This window comes from Asterias rubens, chromosome 13 (genome assembly GCF_902459465.1).
Source record: "Asterias rubens chromosome 13, eAstRub1.3, whole genome shotgun sequence".
NCBI classification, from domain to species: domain Eukaryota; kingdom Metazoa; phylum Echinodermata; class Asteroidea; order Forcipulatida; family Asteriidae; genus Asterias; species Asterias rubens.
Window position 1 is genome coordinate 3,345,393 of NC_047074.1, and position 21,133 is coordinate 3,366,525.

At 37.9% G+C, this 21,133-nt stretch overlaps 1 protein-coding gene across 3 annotated transcripts; it reads right to left on the minus strand.

Annotated features, from left to right (window-relative positions):
• Positions 1 to 4,266: 4,266 nt before the first annotated feature.
• Positions 4,267 to 21,127, minus strand: LOC117298445 (putative glycerol kinase 5). Of its 3 annotated transcripts, XM_033781713.1 has the most exons (19): positions 20,986 to 21,127; positions 19,652 to 19,826; positions 19,089 to 19,182; positions 18,292 to 18,367; positions 17,651 to 17,744; positions 17,089 to 17,178; positions 16,754 to 16,795; positions 15,728 to 15,803; positions 15,535 to 15,596; positions 14,493 to 14,566; positions 14,289 to 14,349; positions 13,637 to 13,763; positions 13,008 to 13,112; positions 11,268 to 11,362; positions 10,307 to 10,410; positions 8,266 to 8,328; positions 6,757 to 6,890; positions 5,938 to 6,104; positions 4,267 to 5,516 (listed from the first exon to the last, which is right to left on the minus strand). In XM_033781713.1, exons 2-18 carry the CDS (start codon positions 19,757 to 19,759, stop codon positions 5,959 to 5,961), a joined length of 1,551 nt encoding a protein of 516 aa, XP_033637604.1. In that variant the 5' UTR covers positions 19,760 to 19,826; positions 20,986 to 21,127; the 3' UTR covers positions 4,267 to 5,516; positions 5,938 to 5,958. The 3 variants fall into 3 exon arrangements, with proteins under 3 accessions (XP_033637604.1, XP_033637603.1, XP_033637605.1); XM_033781712.1 differs by having other exon boundaries at positions 4,267 to 6,104; XM_033781714.1 differs by lacking the exon at positions 16,754 to 16,795 and having other exon boundaries at positions 4,267 to 6,104.
• Positions 21,128 to 21,133: the final 6 nt, after the last annotated feature.

The window sequence follows — 21,133 nt, forward strand, 5'->3', positions numbered from 1 at the left end:
AACAACAAATAAAGGTTCACATATTTACAAATAACTTAAAGGGTTTACAGAAGGTAATGGTGAACAACTTCTCTTGATATATTATTCCATGAAATGCTTTACTTTTTGAGAAAACATTAAAACAATTATCAATTCTCGATATCGAGAATTACGGATTCTTTTAAACACGTATGTCATGACACGGCGAAACGTGCGGAAACAATGGTGGGTTTTCCCGTTATTTTCTCCCGACTCCGATGACCGATTGAACCTATATATTATAAGTTGTGATACACGAAGTGTGGGCCTTTGGGCAATACTGTTTACCGAAAGTGTCCAATGGATTTAAGTACGAGTATTAAGTTCTGCCAACTGCCAAAAACAATACCTATAGAACTATTGATATATCTTACTGGTAACAAAACCAAAGGGGCCCCTCAAAGGTGCCTATAGCACCAGTAGGACGGAAGTAAAGGCACATGATTGTGCAGAGAAGGGACACGACGAATAAATAAGAAACCCCCAAGATATTTTTGACAGCATGGGAGCGACTTCAACTGAAAATTGCATCGTTTGACCTACTGTATGACGATAATCAAGGGTAAAATTAACAATAATTTAAACAATAATGAACTTGTTTTATGTTTGGTCCATACACGATCTCCGGCGGTCAACAAATAATACTGCGAACCGAGGGCAAAATCCACACAATTATGCATTACAGACTTAAACCAAATTCATAAAAGGCTTTGTTGTACAGAGTTAAAACCGAGCAGGAACCCGCATGTCGAAACTCATGTAAAGATATCACGTTGATTTGATTAAAGATGCTATGTCAGATTTGTGGCCCCAAACATTAAAAAATAGATTTTTTTTGAGTGAATGGTATTTCAAAGAGTATCACCCGCTCTAACGAAAAAAAAGTTTAAGTTTTACTTTTAATGGTCAGGAACCATGACAAAAATTTGAAACGTTTCTAATAAAAATTGGTCACGTGATATACATGTATTGTCGGGATTCCCGACAAAAACTAACTTTGAGCACTTTATTTCACTGCTGCTAATAATAAATCTGACATAGCATCTGTAATGCTTATACCTTTTCATTAAATTCATAGAACGTGTACACAATGGTGTTGATAGCCAAGTTTATTTAGCTTAGTTTTATTATGTCCGTGTTTCTCATCATTGCTTTTAATTGATACATTGTGTGTATTAAAGTTATCCATTTTTAACTCAAAGAAATTCAAGGTGTAAGTCTGTACATACTTTTCATGGGATGACATTATTTTGCGGATTTGATGAATTTGAAAATTGTACATATTAATTAGTATTTTTATATAACCTCAGAGCAATAATGATTATTGTTGAATAATTCTTCCATAGTGAATTCAAATTAGGAATCTTAGCGAAGATACAGTAAATGTAAATAATTGCCTATAATTTCGAGTAAATTTGACAGACCAATGAGGGCATGCTTAACATGCCAGGTTGCATTAGTTTCAGCGAAGTGAAATCGTTTTGCACAATTTGAAATTGTTTATTTCACAAAGGAGTATATGCCTATACTGAAGACTCGACGATCGTTTTAAATCTCATAAACAACTCTTGTGTTTTAATTAAAACTCGGGCGTCATAATTCAAAAAGCAAATCAAAAACCTACCCCCTCCAAAAAAAAAAAAAAAACATACGTCAACAACAATACAAACCAAAAACAACGTGGTTCCTTCATTATTCTATGGGGCTCTTATGCCTATAATAATCATTGAGGCCAAATTATGTCTAAACAAAAAAATGGTGGTATACGACTATACGTCATAGCATGGTCATAGTTGCCAAATTGACAAGATTTGTGTGTTGCTGCTTTTTACTATTTTGGTTTTAATTTCAAAACTTTTCAAGTTTATTGTGTATGTAAAATCGTAAGACATGGTCCAATGGAATAATTTCGATAGTGATTGAAAGTGAAAACCATTTTAACATATACCGCGATGTTCTTTAATTTAAATATTATTATTTCAGCAGTTATAAAGTAAACTCAAAGGTATAGAAAGTTAGGCTATTATAATAAGGTTCCGAGTGAATTTTTTTTCAAAACTTTAAACTTAGTTTCGCATTCTCCTTCCTTTTAAGACCTTTATTCTATATTATTATTCATTTTGGTGTTTTCTTGTGGGTTACCATCTTTTAATATGCAATGTAAATTTACTAAGGAAAATAAAGTCATCTTTAGAGTTTGTTAGAATAATTGCATCCCCCTCGAGTTTTTTTGTCTAATTGGCTCGGAACTCAAAAGTAATTACGCCGCCCTGTAGATATCACACTAGAGAGCATTTTTTTTTTTTTTTTTTACATTGTTGAGGCCGTTTGTAAACGCATAATATGGACGATGACTTTAAACAAAAGGGACGAGTCAGTATTTAATATAACAATATAGAAAAATAGAAACATATTCGGTGCCACAAGGAGTGGGACTGTATAGGCGTTTTTTGTTGACGTCATACAAAAATTCAATCGTGTACTTGTCTCTGCATTCAAATTGTGACTTTAAAAGTGGGAACACGCCTCCCTTGATTAAAGTGACAAATCAACCAATAAGTTCACAACTTGCACACTCAGTCGTCACCCATCATACACAATGCAATTGTCTTAAAAAAACTGCGTCACATAAACAATGTGGAATCAAAATACAAGTTGTGTGCCCTTATACACACCACCTTATGGTGACTTTAAAGAAAAGAACAATGCTACTCCACAAACTTCTTTGTTCAAGTGATACCCCCAACAAGAAATTTTTCAGAAAAGGGAATAATTAATAGAACGACGATACCATGACCCCACATAACAGATTCGTAAGGGTGGGTGACCATGTACTTTGCTCAAAAATCGTGGACCCGTTCTACAAAAGGGAGAACATGCATCCTCCTTAGAAAAACAAAACGAACGTCTTCGGTGGAGCCGGAAGGTTGACAACGCCCTTCGGATTTTGCAAGACACGCAGGTATCCCTCCGATCCCTCCCGAGTCGAACGGAGACCCATATTTCTGACCGCTATATGCGATGGGTCCAAGGATTTCGCTCTGATTATAATCAACACCGTGTACCCGGCAGTTGAAGGACTTAAGTCCGGTCTGGGACTCCCCCTCGTTGGGGAGGACTCGGACAACAGGGACTCGACGAGCGGGGAGGACATAATATGACCCAAAACACGGTACTCGACTACAGCACTTCGCTCGGCCCCAGCGGCCAGTCAATCCAGGACCGCTGGGATGGGCTAACCGCTTGCACAGATTCTTGTTCAGGAAGTACGTCATGCGTACAGTGCATAGAAATATGGTGCAGCGTGAGTGTGATGCATGATGGGACTGCGCATTATTAAACCAATGACAGTGCATGATACGTTTGCCCATCCCAGCGCCTTTGGTTAAAGCAAGGCGCTGGGGACGAACGAACTACAGTGCTACATTATACACCCGCAAGGTTGACAAACTATTTTTCGTTCCATTCTAGATTTCATTACATTGAGTTGGATTATTTCCTTCCTCAATGGTTGGATGCACACGGTGCGCAAGTTGGAAAATAATCTCTTTATAAATAACTGTTCTCAAACACTTGGTATAATATAATTAGTTTATTAATGACACATTTTGTAAGAATTTTATTTTTAATCGAGATTCATTTTGGTTAGTACAAAACATATTAAAATATTACAGTACTGTTTAAATAATTTGAAAAACATGAGCAACATTTACATATATAATTTCCTCAGTTGTTTTGTTCGCTCTACATATTTTACATTGAAATAATGCCGATATATACGGAACATGTTTTGTAAAAACTACAAAAAATTTAATCAACCCTTTTTTAAACCATTGAAATATCTTCTTAAAATATTCATAAATGAAGCTATAGCCTATGAGTCCTCTATTGCGAACATAAAAATGTAATATTTCGTATTAACTGAAATCATGGTAAATTCTAAACCACTCGTTGAAAATTTTCCTTTGAAAAGTTAAGTAAATTATATGAAAGGTTATACAAAAAGGGCGATTATTGATACAGGCATGATATTTGGATGGGGGGGGAATGCATTTAGAATAGTAAGGGTTGACCTAAATATACCTGCACTTTAGCATTAAATAAACTTAAAAAGCTATTTAGCACAACAAATTTGAAATAATAAAAAAAAAAATCAGACTTACTTAGAAACCATAATCTAAGCCTGGCTTATAATGTGCTCAGACAAATACTGGGCTAGTAAAGTTGACTAAGTAGAAACGTTTTTTGGAAGAAAAAGGTTACAAAATTCAGCTTTGTATAAAAAAAAACGATAAATTTAGGACATGCAGTGGTAAATGCTACAGGTTCTAGCTTTCCTATATCATGCTCCCAGACGAAGCTTAAGTTTTGAGGTTGAGTATCCTGAACTATACTGTCTGTCAATATCAATTAATTCACTAAATTGTGGTTTCAAGCAGGAAAATGCACTTTTGCCAATTTAGTATCTGAAGGCCTACATAAATAGTTGAATGCCTGAATTTCAAATTGCTGGGTAAACTTGTTGAAAGTTGTAGAAGCTTTAACACACTTTTCAGGATATTTCATCAACATTTTCCTGACTTTTTCTCTGGGCAAAAAAATCGGAAATCAGACTGAAAAAGGAAAAACATCGTGTCCGATATGAGTAGTTATAATGAACTGATAAGAAAAGCTTTAAACAAGTATCATGTTTTTTTGTTTGTGAATAGAATCAGTTGTGAGGCAATTTTCGTGGTTGCCGGAATAACCGAAACAAGTCATTTAAGCAATTATACATACATACATGCAAAAATGTTTTATATACCGCCATTTCATCAAGACCACAGCGGTTTGTGATGAAACAGAGAAACAAATAAACGATGAGACAAAATGCAAGTTAAACCAAACAGCAAAACAGTCATTGTGGAAACAGGTGTGATTTCAGATGCTTCTTGAAAATATGAAGTGAATCAGCAGAGTGCAGAGATGGGGGGGAGACTTTTCCAAAGATTAGGAGCGGCAAAAGAGAAGGATTTGTCAGCAGCTGAAGCAAGAGATCTGTGGTTTATTTTGTGTTCGACAAGACGGGTAGCGCGTATGATGACCGCAAGCGACTCTTTCGGTGTGTACAAAACAAAGCACGATTTTAAATATGCTGGGCCAAGATCATTAAGGAATTTGAGGAAGTTCTGGCGACCCACCAGTTTAGCATTCATGCCCTACATTTGGTTCATGACTGCCATTTGTCATATTTAAAAAACAAGATAAATTATGTAGTAAACAAAGCAACCAGAGTACAAGATGGCACAATATCGATTCAGCAAAAAGAACTTAGAAAACAAAAATAATTAAGACAATTTTAAAAACAAAATAAAAGCATAAAATCTAATCACAATGTAAGCTTTAACAAAACCGAGCAGTAAACAAAATACTGCAAACAAGTTCCTGATTTTCAGCTTCGTTCATGATTTCGCACTTCCATCATGTCCATGGAAACAAAGAAGCATTAAACACAAAATCTGTGAAATTTCAAACAAATATAACACTTCTAAAAAAGCTTTTTAATTGATGGTTTTTTTTTGCTGTACTAGATTTCAATTTGTTTGTATCTGTTGTCGCAACGCTTTCCAGATCTGGTTACAGACCGTTCTGTGATTTTGTATGGTTTTTTTTTTGCAATTCTGGGTCTTTTGCCCTGTTATTTTATATTAGGGGTCTTGTGTCATTACTTGTGCAATTTAATGTTTTCTGTGTTTTAGTCGAATTACAATATATCCCAAAAGATAAAAAACAAACACAACCGTAAAAAACACAATTTCTTTATAAAAAAAAGCAATCTCAATGCTTTCTTGGGTATTTCTTTTTTAAATGTTGCACCTAATGTGGAATGTACCAACTTCACCCTGGATAAAAATGGGTAGAGAGTCACAGTTGACTGACCTTTGATGACCTTTGATGATCTCATGTGGCATACCAGCCTTGTGACCTTCGGACAGCCTTCATCCACTCCTTGCAGATCGGTTCATAAGATTCTAGAGCAGGTCGAGGGTCAAAGATCGTCTGGCTGACACGCAGCGAGACTAGCTCCTCTTTGCTCTTCCAAACGCCTGACATTGGAAATTATGGTAAATGGAATTCACGTTAATAACAATAATAATCGTAAGTTCTTTTTTAAAAATTTCACAGTAACATCTCAATGCGCTTTACATAAGTGTCCTGGGGTGGATTTCACAAAGAGTCTTACATATCTCGAGTTAGGCTGAATTATTCGTCCTAACTTAAGACTAGCTTTAAGTTTTTTAATTATCTCCTAGGACTAATCCTTAGTTAGGACCAGTCCTAAGTTCTTAAGTCCCATTAGGTCTGAAATCAACCCCTGGTCATTAGGCCATAAACATTCCTGTCTCAGCTCGAGCCCTGTGGAGTGTAAAGCTAAGCCCCATGCAAAGACGTGACCAATTTAAAAAGGAATCGCATCAAAATACTTTTGCATACTAGGTGTCCCATAAGCGCCATAAAAGTGCTAACAAAAAATATATGTGACTTTTTGGAGTCAATCAGCGTTGCTTTTTCAATACAATGCTACCATGGGTTGGTGACGAGTGTTATCTATACGGCACACTGCCCATGGTAGCGAGGCTAGGTCAATGGTCATGGATGAGGCCAAAGTTCATGGATGAGGCCAAAGGTCATGGATGAGGCCAAAGATCAGGGATGAGGAAAGTTTGGCAGGGGGTTACGAGAGAAACTTAGTCTCACCTGCTCCAAGCCCAGCCAGAAAGGCTACCCCAAGACAAGACATATCCAGGTTTTGCGGTCGGTCAATCTTCTGGACGAGTAAACTGGACACCAACTGGAGGATGAAGTCATTATTGCTAACCCCTCCATCGAATCTGAGTAACGATATTGGTATTTACATTATTCATTATGCTAAAGATGCATTTAGGAACTTCCGAGTTTGGTCGCGAACATTTGTTAAGATGTACATCCTTTCCACAGAGTGGGTGTGTTAACATTTTAAGTGGGTCTTTAAACTTAATGGATGAGCAGTTAAAGGCAGTGAACACTATTGGTAGTTACTCAAACTAATTATTAGCATAAAACCTTACTTGGTACAGAGTTATGGGGAGAGATTGATAGTATAAAACATTGTGAGAAATGGCTCCCTCTGAAGTGACGTAGTTTTTGAGAAAGAAGTAATTTTCCACGAATTTGTCTTCGAGACCTCAGATTTAGAATTCAAGGTCATGAAATCAAGCATCTGAAAGCACACAACTTCGTGTGACCAGGGTGTTTTTTCTTTCATTATTATCTCACAACTTCAGACAACCAATTGAGCTCAAGTTTTCACAGGTTTTTTGTTTTATGCATATATGTGGAGATACGCCAAGAGAGAAGACTGGTCTTTTACAATTACCAATAGTGTCCAGTGTCTTAATCTGCCTGGGGCAGTCAGCAGCCCTACAGGTTTGGGCATGATTCAATTATATCCACTGTTTGGAAATGGAAATACACGCAGACAACATGTGTTAGTGGCAAGACAAAAAATGTGTTTTATTCTGCTCTTTTTAACCCTTTGGTGCACAAATAAATTAAACAAACAAAAAGTGTGTTTTTCTCAACATTTTTTGATAGCACCCTCTGTTGAACATCACACCAAAGGAAAGCTTAGCAATCACTCTACAAAACCAGATGAGTGCAGTATATATGGGGACTGTAGTTTTTAAGTTATGACTTTTTATAAAAGTCCAATTTGACGAGTTTTTTGTTGTCGCTAGCAACCGCCTTGTACACCATAGGGTTAATGGAGTTTTCCCAAAATGGTATTGAGGATTGTACTGGTATGAACTGTTCAATCAGTAGGCTTTTGGATCAAAGCTTAAAATAATAGTAATAATAATAATAACCCGTTTTTCACACCCGAAGGGCATCCAAAAGTGTTCACATTATTAACCCTGGTCACTTGGCCTTAATTCACTCCTTAAACCATCTCAGCTCCCTGGTGGGGAGTATACAGCCTTGTGCAACATTAAATATGCGCTACTCGGCTAAATCAATCATAAGAACCACCTCTACCCTCGCAGGTACCCGTTTATACCCCTGGGTGGAGAGAAGCAATTATAGCAAAGTATCTTGCTCAAGGACACAAGTGTCATGACCGGGATTCGAACCCACACTCTGCTGAACTGAAGTTATCCATCCTTCCTTTTTAGCATAAAATCAAGTTATAATGAAGCTATAAATAGTGAAATTCAAAAAATGTTTTACCTGATTATAGGTCTGAGTTTGGTTCCACTTTGAGTCTTGGCAATATTGTAGAGTTGAACGACCCTGTTAAAGGTGTGGAAGACAATGAAGTGTGTATTTCAAAATGTGTAGGTAGATGACAGCAGGTTTTAGAAATGTAGGCCTAATTAAACCAACCTAAGCAATACTTATGATGAGAAAAAACAAATTATCAAAAAGTATCTTTTAAGTATTGGGTTGATTAAGGAAATCAAATTAAGATCAAATGCGCAAGATGTTTAAAAAGCTTTATAAAAATACAATACATTAGACCTAACTTTTCCGACCCCATCAAAATCCAACATCAGGTTTTGTTTGATTCAGTTGGAATATGGACAGCACTAAAACGATAATTAAGTAAATCAAACTAAGATCAAATACACAAAATGCTATGCTTTAAAAATACAATACATTAGACCTAACTATTCCGAATTATCAAAATCCAACATCAGGTTTTGTTTGATTCAGTTGGAATATGGACAGCACTAAAATTACAATTATGTAAATCAAATTAAGGTCAAATGCACAACATGTTGAAAATGCTTTTTTTTTCAAATACAATACATTAGACCTAACTATTCCGACCCGTCACAATCCAACATCAGGTTTTGTTTGATTCAGCACTAAAATCACAATGCTTTACATCAAAAGAAGCATAACACCACAGGCAGACACCGCCTACAGTAATGTCAGACTATGTAAGAGTGACAAAGAATTATTCCTAGTAAATTACCCAATATACACGTAGAGTTATTTTTTTTTATGAACACTCTACTTTTAAATGAACACTCTACTTTTTTCAATGTCTCAACAACCCCAGAAGAAGAATTAAAACTGCAACAAAAGTACAAAAACAATCACAGCTGAAAGCCAACTGTTTTACAGTTAAAGTGGCAATTTAAGTCCTGTGGAAACAAACAAGCTGACAAACAAATTATTAACTGCAAATCAGTAAGTAAAAATGGTTCACATTTCATGCATATATCACATACAGAAACAAGTGTCAAATTTATATGCACACATAAGCATATATAGTAGGCCCTACAAGTGTAAATAGAAAAGACGAAATACGACAAAGAAGAACAGCAAACAACATATCTTAAAAGAGGGTGGAATATGTTTGAGTTTTTGTCTACATCAATATTAAAATAGACACAATACGTCACATCAAAAATGCACACTGAATATTACTGCACAATTTTACACATCAATAATGAAATATACAAAACATAAAAAATAACAAGCAACATATCGTAAACGCAGGTGGAATATGATAGAATATGTCAACAAAAATAGGTAATAGAGACAATACATCACATCATAAAAACACATTTAATACTATTGAATGCTTCTTCACATCAATAATAGAAATAAACAAAAGTCACAATAGCAAGCAACATATATATTTGGTTGAATATAGTTATTTCCAGAACAACAAAATATACATATCATAAAAGCAGACTGAATATGATTGAGTTTTGTCCAATAGAAATACCCATATTCCGCAATATAAATAATCACACCACAAAAGCAAGTTGGATATGATTGATGGGGGGGGGGCATGGGTTTGAACTCCACCTGGAATTACCTGGAAATTTTGTGTGCAATAAATACATTTAATACAGTTATACAGAGGACCAATCAAGCATCAATGGCCCCCTGAACACTTTGTGTACAATCAATAACTATTATACAGTCATGCAGAGAGGACCAGTCAAAAATCAACGGTCACCCAATCACTCAATGTGCAATTCATACATTGAACACAGTGGACCAGGGGAAATATGGACATGGGTCTGTTAAAAAACCAACAGTTTATGGCCAATAACTCATAAGGGACCGGGGACCAGTGAAAAATCAATGGTCGCCTGAGCACTTAATGTGCAATTCATACATTTAGCACAGTCATACAGTGAACCAATGGAAATATGGACAGGGGACTGTTCAAAAACAAACACTATATGCCCATTAACTTCATTTAAAACAGGGGACTACAGGGGACCAGCCAAAGATCAATGGTTACCTGAATGCGATTGCTTCTAAGGCAGCTCTGGCTATGTGGGCTGGCGTCGTTGTGGGTTTGAGCCCCATCAGACAACAACAGGCGCTAAAATCATTAATTGGTGACTATGGGAAAACAAGAAAAGGGGAGAGAGGGGGGGGGGGGAAGAGCAGAAAAAGAAAAAAAACAATGCTATGTCAAAGAATGGCTTCCAAATATTTTATACGGCATACACCAAAATACAAATAATTATAGTACATTCACAAAAAAGTACAATCAGTTCCAAACAAGACCAAAGAAAGAAAAAAAGGGAGGGAAAAAACAGAAGCAATGATATAACCAATATGTTTAAATATCCTTAATGGCATAAAAATACAAATATAGTACACTCCTAAAAAGTAAGATAAAAAGTTTCAAACACAAATTAATAATTAAAAACACAAATAGCAATTAGCGGTATGCACGTGCAGAAGCCAAAATTCCCCACTAACCCATGCTATACAGTAACTTGACGCAAGTATGTAACTCCCTACTTCCTCTAGCGCCGTTTCTTTGCTTACAGTAAGCAAAGCATTGAAATTGGGTCGAAGTAGGCATGGTAGGGACTGAAATTCCAATGCAACTGCGAGGCTCCAGTCTGAGGTGAGATTCAAACCAGGGCCCAATTTCATAGAGCTGCTAAGCACAAAAATTTGCTAAGCATGAAATTTCTTCCCTGATAAAAACAGGATTACCAGCCAAATTTCCATTTGTTACGTAGTGCTTGTTACTGGTATTCAGCTTTTGTTTGCTTTAAATCCTGAAAATTACATGGAAATTTGGTTGGTAAACCTGTTGTTATCAAGGAAGAAATTTCATGCTAAGCAAATTTTTGTGCTTAGCAGCTCTATGAAATTGGGCCCAGGCTTCATAGAGGTGAAATGTAGGAATGGTAGGGAAAGTAACTACTGAGATAACTCGATCTGTGCATAAAGATGCTTACCTGTAGGCCGTGGAAAGCTGGGACGAAACAGACCCCTCCTGAGTCCTCAACTGAGTTGACGACCTCTACTGATTTGCCTGGGTCTTCATAGAAACCTTTGAAAAAGAGAAGGGTGAAAGTATAATAATAACAATAATTATAACACCCCTTGCAAGTATTCTGCCTGCTCATTGGTTTAGAGCGCGTCACATGACATGTCTTAGTTTCGCTAGACGACGGCCGTGTGATAGTGCGTCGGTTTGCCATGCGCTAGTCCGAAGACTAGGGCGCCGTGCGCTAGTCCGACAGACTAGCACACGGCGTGCAGTACCCAGACGTCCGTTGCGTGTACGAGGATGATAAATTAATAGTCTGTAACCATTTCGGATTGCACGACACTACATGCAACACAGTAAGTAAAAGTGTTTGCAATCTGTATTCGCGTCGTCCATGGATTGTAGCATTCAGGTCTGTAACTTAATAATAATAGTACAGTATTTAGAAATGTTTGGGGTGTTATAAAACAAATATTGACTGCTTTTTTTACTCATGCAATGGTTAAAAACTATGACTCCCTTGGTGATCCCCGGAGCGTTCAATTTTCCCGAGGCGAAGCCGAGGGAAAATAGAACGCTCCGGGGATCACCTCGGGAGTCATAGTTTTAACCATAGCACTCGAAGCAGTCAATATTTGTATACTAGACGAATACAAAGGTGTTCCGTGCTTTTCTTTGATTAAGCACTAATGTAATAACAATAATAATAATAGACCGTATTGAATATTACGTCACGGGGCTCAAATATCTGACCTACAAGATGGCGTCTGTGCGTGGTGTGCGTGTGTGTGTGCGTGCATGTGCCGTAGAAATCAAACCGGGAAGGTTGCGTGCTGCTTGCTTCGATGATGTACGCGTTTGGACGCGCATACGGTTTGCCCTACAAGATGGCGACTTTTCATAGCAAAAAGGGGTAATTCAATACAGTCTATAATGGGTTATTATATAGCATTTTATCACACCAGACGGTGTATCAAAGCGCTCAGTACTGGTTTCCTACAAGGTATGTGGAGCTACATTTGTGAAGTATCCGACATGTTTCTTTACAGCACCATGCAATGGGTTTACTGGCGCAATATATGCTGTTGATAAAAAAAGAACACCAGCAAACCCCTTCTCCTTTTGATAAGTGAACTGGGTTCTTTTTCATGCATTACCCGTCCGAAGGTTGGAAGGATGCATCAAAAATGGTTAAGTGTCTTTCTTCAGTGCCAAAACCAGAACTCAAACCCAACACTCTGCTGATCGGAAACTCAGAGCTTGAGTTCGGTGTCCTTAGTTGCCCGACCCGCTACGCTAGAAGGCCATACATCACAAGGCCAGACGGCCACATCAAGGCGAGGGCTACACTTTGGGCTAACACATCAAATCAACTGCCACCAGGGGCATGTTGCCACCTACCTCTGGAATTACAAACATGGTTACCCCCTAAACATTCCATAAGGATAAAGGCATGGGAATCAAACACTAGGAGCCTGGTTCGTATTGACCCCTTGCACACACGCCAAATGCGGCGGCTGTGCCACGTTCACCATTTCTGGAGGTCATTAGGTTTACGTGTAAACGCTGCGTGTCACCTAAAATGCGCACTTTACTGAATAACGCACGTTGACATTGACCACCAAAATGGCGCATCCAATGGCGAATATGGTCAATAGCAGAATGCAGTACTGCTTCTCTTAACCCAGACTTGGATAATTCTTACCCATTTTTAAACTCCACTCAATAACAGTCCCTGCATCTGAATCATTACACTCCAGCAGATAAACTGTCTCCTTGCCCAACTTCCAACCCACGATGGGATAAACTCCTTGAAAAACAGAAGAAACAAAATATTAAGTAGGATTTGAAACTTTGCATGGTGGGAGTGTAGTAAGGTGAGGTTTGTGGTAGCACGATGTGTAAATCTCTTTTGAGTAGTGTTTGTGAAGAACCTGTGGATGACAACTCAACAATTCGATCAGTATGCTCTCATCTTCTTCAAAAAAAAAGCTGAGTTGTCAACTAGTGGTTCTTTTTAGAACCAACACTACTGGAAAGAGATATACACATGGTGCTACCGCAAACCTCACCTATATAAAATAACAGAAAAACGGATTTGTTGATGGAAAGACCGAGCAATTATGGTTCAGTGTCTTGCTTAAGGGCCAAGTGCCACAACCAGGACTCGAACCTAGACTCTGACAATAGCAGAACGTGTGTTTGGTGCACAGGACCGCTTAGCCACAAGGTTTGGGTTATCCGAAGGAAAAAACGTTTGAGCTGAAAACAACTTCAAAAGATTCCTCACATATTAAAAATGATTCACTAACTTGAGGAAGTATGCTTTCCTACCATTACATGGAAGACATGGTCTACTGCCAGTGTTGAGTATGAGGAAAGTTCCCGTTCCCATGGTGACCTTGATATCACCTTCTTGGAAGCAACACTGTCCGAAGGAAGCACTCGACTGATCACCGACCTAACATAATGAAAAACAACAACATAACAATATATTAATAAATAGTTGCAGTACTGTAGTACACCCACGGTTAACACATAGAATTTGAACTGCCTCTAGCCACTGGGCTGGGCTAGCTTGGTGGCCCAGACACTGCTCTAGTACGGTGTAGTAAAGAAAAGGTTGTAGGTTCAAATCATAGAGTTATATACACAAACTAGAGGGAGCACTGGCCTATATACGCGACCCGGCATGCGCGCGTACCTTCCCTTTAACTCTTTCAATCTTCAGGGGCAAGATTCAAAAGTTGACAAAAAGAACTGAAACTAGTATCCAAACTTAAGTAGGTATATTAAAAAGACAGTATTTCAACCTTTTAGTAACCAGATGAATTTAACAATTAAATGAGCATTTGGCAATGACACTTTGTATCCCCAAGGTTTAGGGAAGTAGATCAAAGAGCATGGTTTATTTATATCTGAAATCATTTTTAGACGATACAACCATTTCCCACTGACACACAGTTAATTTCTTTTGACATCTTACCACAGCTTTAATAGGAATTGGTGCACCAAAGACTTCCGGATCACACAGCCCATAGTCATCACTGTCAATAACAACAAATGAAACAACAACACGAAAATGTTATTTTGCATAGCCTTTAAAGGCACTGGACACTCTTGGCAATTACTCAAAAGAATTGTTAACATCAAAACAAACTTGGTAACAATAAGACTGACATGTACTTACCTAGTGTCTTTAACCTCTGGCATGATATTGAGGGGAATCCCCAAGTATCCAGTGTGAATGGTGTTCCAGTCATTCTAGATTTAAAAAAAAAAACGTTTAAAGGCACTGGACACTACTGCTAATTACTCAAAATAATTGTAAGCATACAAACTTACTTGGTAACAAGCAATAGAGAGCTGTTGATAGTATAAAACGTTGTGGGAAACAGCTCCCTCTAAAGTAAGGTTATTTTCGAGAAAGAAGTAATTTTCCACTAAAACTGAATTTGATTTTGAGACCTCAGAATTAGGTTTTGAGGTCACGAAATCAAGCATCTGAAAGCACACAACTTCGTGTGACAAGGGTGTTTTTTATTATCGCGCAACTTCAACGACCAATTGAGTTCAAATTTATACAGGTTTGTTATTTTGTGCAGATCTTGGCGTTAGTAGCAAATATTTGGTAGTAGAAAATACCCTTCGCTGATATATTTGAAACATCAGTGGCATGTACTTTTGACAATTACCAAAGGTGACCAGTGTCTTTTAAGGGAAGATATCTTATTTTGTTAAGTGAAGGAGCCGTAAGGATTGGTTCCTGTATAGGCCCAAATAACAGTTGTTCATCACAGGACCAGGGGTCGATTTCACAAAGAACTTAGAACTAGTCCTAACTCGGGACTAGTCCTAGGACGAGTATCTCACCTAACTCAAGATAAGACTAGTCTTAACTCCACCCCAGGCATACAAGCAAGTCCCAAGGACCAGGGGTCGATTTCACAAAGAACTTAGAGCTAGTCCTAACTCGGGACTAGTCCTAGGACGAGTATCTCGCCTAACTCAAGATAAGACTAGTCTTAACTCCACCCCAGGCATACAAGCAAGTCCCAAGGACCAGGGGTCGATTTCACAAAGAACTTAGAGCTAGTCCTAACTCGGGACTAGTCCTAGGACGAGTATCTCGCCTAACTCAAGATAAGACTAGTCTTAACTCCACCCCAGGCATACAAGCAAGTCCCAACAGTTTGGTGTGGAGTGAAAAAACATGCAAGACAAAACCTCACCTTATACATGTCGTATAAACCCGTTGCTGATATATTTGAAACGTCAGTGGCGTGTACTTTTCCTATGGAATGAAATCCATGTAACACAATAAAACAGTGATATGAGTTTTGCCAGAATTGTCTCTTGATTTTTTGTTTAAGAGGCAGAAAGAGAAAGAAAATAAATAAAAACGTTTTATTTTATTTTACTCACCTTTTGTGAGTTTCCACACCAGCCACGTCTCAATAGTTCCGAACACGAGTTTATTATTCAGAGCGTCTTTCTTAACCTACAACCGAGAATTGCAAAAGATTAGTTTGCATTAAAATATAAAAAGAAAGTATACGTTTGGTGATTACTCTTTAAACTAATGGCAATAAAAGCTTACTTGGTAACAAGTACATCAACTTTCGAAAAACCAAAGGTGCATGTATAGGGGGCCTTGTTTGCCTATAAAGACACTGGACACCTTCAGTAATTGTCAAAGACCAGTCTTCTCACTTTGTGTATCTCAACATACTGTACGCACAAAATAACAAACCTGTGAAAATTTGATCGCCAAAGTTGAGAGATGATAATAAATTAAAACACCCTTGTCACAAGAAGTTGTCTGCTTTCAAAAGCTTGATTTCGCGACCTCAAAATCTAATTATGAGGTCTCAAAATCAAATTCGTGGAAAATTACTTCTTTCTCGAAAACTACGTTACTTCAGAGGGAGCCATTTCTCACAATGTTTTTAATCACATATACCCCAGAGCTACTGTCTCATGAGACTGTCGTACTAGAGTGAAATTAGCTTTTCAATTAATGACCATTCGGACAATGTGAGGCGAACTAACCTGCGATTATCTTGAACCTCATTTTGAGGTGATAAAATGTACACTTGATTGAGGATGCAGGAGTGAACAACAAGGAAGAGCTTGTTAGTTGTACGAAGGATAGATATGTGTGGTGTGTCAGACATCGAGCCCGACTCAAACATGCGGCAAGGCGACAATTCAGGTCAACTGAGTGAGTCTCACTCAGAAGCAGCAAAACGTACACAAAGAAATTACCCCCAAAGAAATGGTCGAAATGGTAGATGTGAATCTTACCAATAGATCAAATAACATTGAGAGGGGACCAGTTGCTCTATGACTTGCTGCGTCTTTGGACAGATGTTTTTGTGACAAAATTCTGTCCATGTTTGTTAATACAAAATTGCTTTTTAAACCTATGATTACTTGAATGTAGTTTACCTCTGGCATGTTCTCCAGCACAAACGATAGTCGAATGGATACCTTTACAAGAAGAGGTTAGAAAAAAAACGTCTGATGATGGAAAATATTTATAGCGAAAAAGAAATAAAGAAGACAACAAAAATTGACACAGCAACAACAATTTTTTTTTACCCTCATGTATAATGCATAATGAGCACTTCTTGCGTATATAGCCTAGATTAGATTAGATGAGATTAGAATTATTTATTCAGCCAAATTTAAAAACACCAACAAAAGATACAAATATATAAATAAAAACACATATGTAGGCTACAACAATAGCAGAAGACAAACTAATTCCCATTTTGACTCACGTGTTGAGATGTGAATGTGAAGACGCCACCGGCTTCGAATCGCCGCATTCTGGAGAAGAAGTGCAAAAACTTGGATCCTTTTTGTAAACCCTTCATGAAATGAAAACAAAAAATAAAAAAACACATTTACAAGAAACAAGTAGTGAGAAGTCAAACTTGATCATATTGTTTATTAACCTGCCCGATATGTGGCAGATTTTGCCCCCCCCCCCATCCACTAAAGAAAAGTTCCCATACTTGCATAAAAACACACTCTTTTTGTCTGCAACATATTGCCCCATCCCCCCCCCCCCCCACATGCCCTCTAAAGAATTCCTGAAAATTCCATAACACTGTGAGGACACAATGGGGTGGGGGTTGGGGGGGGGTGGGTTTGGAAGAAACCATGCCACATTTCGAGCACTTTCTGCCCAAACAATAGACTGTGCAAATTTCACGCGTAGGATCCGCCAAAATTCCTGAGTTTGTTTCCTTGACGCTACAAAGTGATCCCAAAATGTTTGTTAACGCTCGAGACTTACGGTCCAATAGTGCATAAAATACAACCAGTAAACAAACCAACCTTGAAGCTTAAAGAGCGATTGATGTCTTCTACATACTTCTCTGCCCTTGTATCATTCCAACAAATGAAGTTGTGGTACGGTTCACCCGTCTCTCTGCAAAAAACAAACAAACAAACAAACAATTCATAAATACCCCAGACAGTTTCTCTACTCCTATTGGTGGAGAGCGCATCAGGTGGGGGTGTTTAAATGGTTGATAATGACCAGCTGGAGCCGTTTATAACAGGCTGGCTTCGGCGTGTTTGGCGTGCAAGATTATCATGCGGAACGCAATTCATAGCTATTAGTAACGGCGCATAATCTATTTCTAAGCGCGCACGCGTACACACAAGCCACATGCATCAAACAGATTCTTCACAATGTTTTTGAAAAAAATATTTCAAACCTCAAATTTTCAATTGTCAAAGTGTCTATACTTTTTTTAACAAAAGGGAATTTATGAATGGAAATAAAAGAGTAGGGACTTGTTCTTAATCGTCCGCTTAAAACCTTGCAGCGTCGTTGCCGTGTGATCACACGGCAATGACCCTGCCGATTTTAAATGGACGTTTAAGAACTCCTCGCTACCCTTTTATTCCCTTAATTTATAACTCTTGATGTTTATGGTCATTCAAAAATGTTGAGGTGTCCATGAGCGTACCTATTCCATGTTAGAAATGTAGCTCGCAATGTTGATATTCCCATAGCAATGATTTGGGCTGCTACTAAACCAGCATCTGTTGGAAGAAGGGGTGGGAGTGGACATTAGAGGGTGGAGGTAAAGAGCAGAACAGATCAAAAATGACAACCCTTCCGACAAATAAAACAATTCATGCGCTGAATTTCAAGAATCTTTGGAGACATTAGCTCTCACCATGCAATGCCTGAAACACCATATAAATTTCAGTCTTTTGGATAGAACATCAAGCAGTGATCGTTATTATTATTGTTATTATTACTATTATTATTATTATTAATTCGACCAATACAATCACACCAAGTTACAATAGCACGAGACAGAACATTAACGAAAACAAAATATATATAAATAAGCAAGAACTAAGGAAAATAAATACACAATTATATGAAAAATTAAATAAATTAAATTAAGTTAATTAAATAAAATTAAATAAATAAGTTATTTGAACAAGAAAACAAAAACAGGAAGCAAACAAAACCAAATGGGAACGAATGTGTTACTAGGATTGGTAAAAAACTGTCCTGTTTATTAGTTCCATGTTTATCCAGTGCCCTTAAACCCCCCTCTGCCACGCCACACTACATTAACCTGTAATTGCTTCTTTAACAACTGATGTAAACTGCTTCCACAGACTGTCAGGTTCAATCTCAACTCTGCCATGAGCAGGACTCGAACCCACACTCTGTCGATCAGAAACACCGGAGCTTGAGTCCAGTGCCCTTAACCACTCGGCCATGACACACCTTACATGTATTTACCTGTAATTGCTTCTTTAACAACTGATGTAAATTGCTTCCACAGACTGTCGGGTTCAATCTCAACTCTGCCATGAGCAGGACGGTGAACCTGCATCTAAGTCAATATCAAATACAATTGATTAATAACTTTGATGAGGACGGTACAAAACAACTAACGTATGACAAGAATGTAACCAGTTTTAATATGGGTACAACCATGTACACCTTGCCCAATATTGAGGCAGCCAGGGCTCGAACTTAATACAGGACTGCAAGACCAAGACCAGTGCTTGTAGTGTTGGGCAAGCAAATTCCCTTTTTCAACAAAATGTCTCAGTGCAACTAAAAATTTGTCCCGACTAGTGTGAATGTCACGACTATTTGAGGCAGGACAAGTCGAATAGTAAATTTCAGTAACCACACCCTGATACATTGTACATGTAAGTCAGCAACCAGAACGGATGTCTGATGCCCTGAACCGCTCAGCAACGACACGCCACGTGGCAATTTGGTATAATGACAGTCATCCAGGTGGTTATATGAATACAACGGCAATAAAATGACTCAAATGAGACAGAACATACCTTTTGAGTTCCACTTCCTTTAAGTTCAGCCTTGTCATTGTAAATGTGACATCGTATTGTTGTGGTGCCGATGTCGATAGCCGCGATGAATACTTCTTTGGTTGCCATGGCTAAGTGGCAATGTTGATTACCTCTTGCCAAGATTCAGATTTTTGTTTTTAGTTCGTTTCATCACCTGAAGGAAAGTGAAGAGATGTGGTTACAAAGGGTTTTTTCTTTTAAAGGAACAAATTTACAGAATTGGCAAGAAGAAAAAAAATTGTGAAGATCAGAGATTTACAGGTTGTACTAAAACCCCCTCGTCCCCCCTTGACCCACGACCCTTCGACGTCTGCCCTGTATTTGAAGCGTGTCCCAATTGCGAATTCAGAAATGACCTAGTAAGAATTAAGTTCCCGATATATGAGTTTAACTTTAACTATGAAAAGATGAATGCCGCATTGATGATTGGATAACTGGAAAAGTTTCCGTATGGCGCCACCACTTTTTTAATTCGATATAGTATCTAATTTACCTCAATGAGATATCCCTTTTTGTAAAAATTTGTGAAAAAGTGGTGGCGCCATACGGAAAGTTATCCGGATAACTTTCTGTGGCACCACCACTTGTTCACTCATTTTTACAACAAAAGAGGATCTTATTGAGGTAGACCCAGTGACTGGGGCGATAGATTCCTTTTTTCGAAATTTTGACATTATCGGTCAGCTAGATGACCAATAATGTAAAAATTTTGAAAGGAATCTAGCGCCCCAGTCACCTGGTCACTGGGTCAATCATTAGGGTAAATTGGATACTATATTATTTTATATCGAAAGAAAAAATGGTGGCGCCATGCAGAAACTTTTCCTCATGATTAAATCAACAATAAACATAATTTAGGCCACTAACAAAGGCTAAAACTGAAAGATATATACCGAGTGTAATTAACAATAACAATTAACATTTGAATTCATGCTGGTTATACATCAACATCACCATGCAGGAAAACAAGTTTTAAAAATAAAACATGTTTAAAAACACACTCCATGTACATCATGTACATTCCCAGGTGACAGACTAGGACTTGGGTTGGTTGGAGCGAACACTAGTCCACCTTGTTAAACATGAGTCTCTTTTCTTAAGTTTTATCATCAGTCTTGTCGCCATCCAATTCCAACAATGCAATGTAATGTTGAGCCAAAATACTAAATCAGTCCAACATCACGTGGCAGTTTGATGATGATGTTCGGCAATGGGACTACATGTATACATACATGTACATGTACGTAGAGATGGGCTATGGTCATGGCATGGATGGAACACTATCTCAGCGACACAGCGTATTTATAACTCACCATAAGTTTCTCAACTACCTTGGCAGCATTCGTGTTACACTTTTGAAGTCGTTCATTGTGCAATTCACTCAATTTTGATGAGGACTCTGTCCTGAAACAACAAAGTCTGAAGTGGGAGTGTGTGTGTGTGTGTGCGTTTTTGACAAAG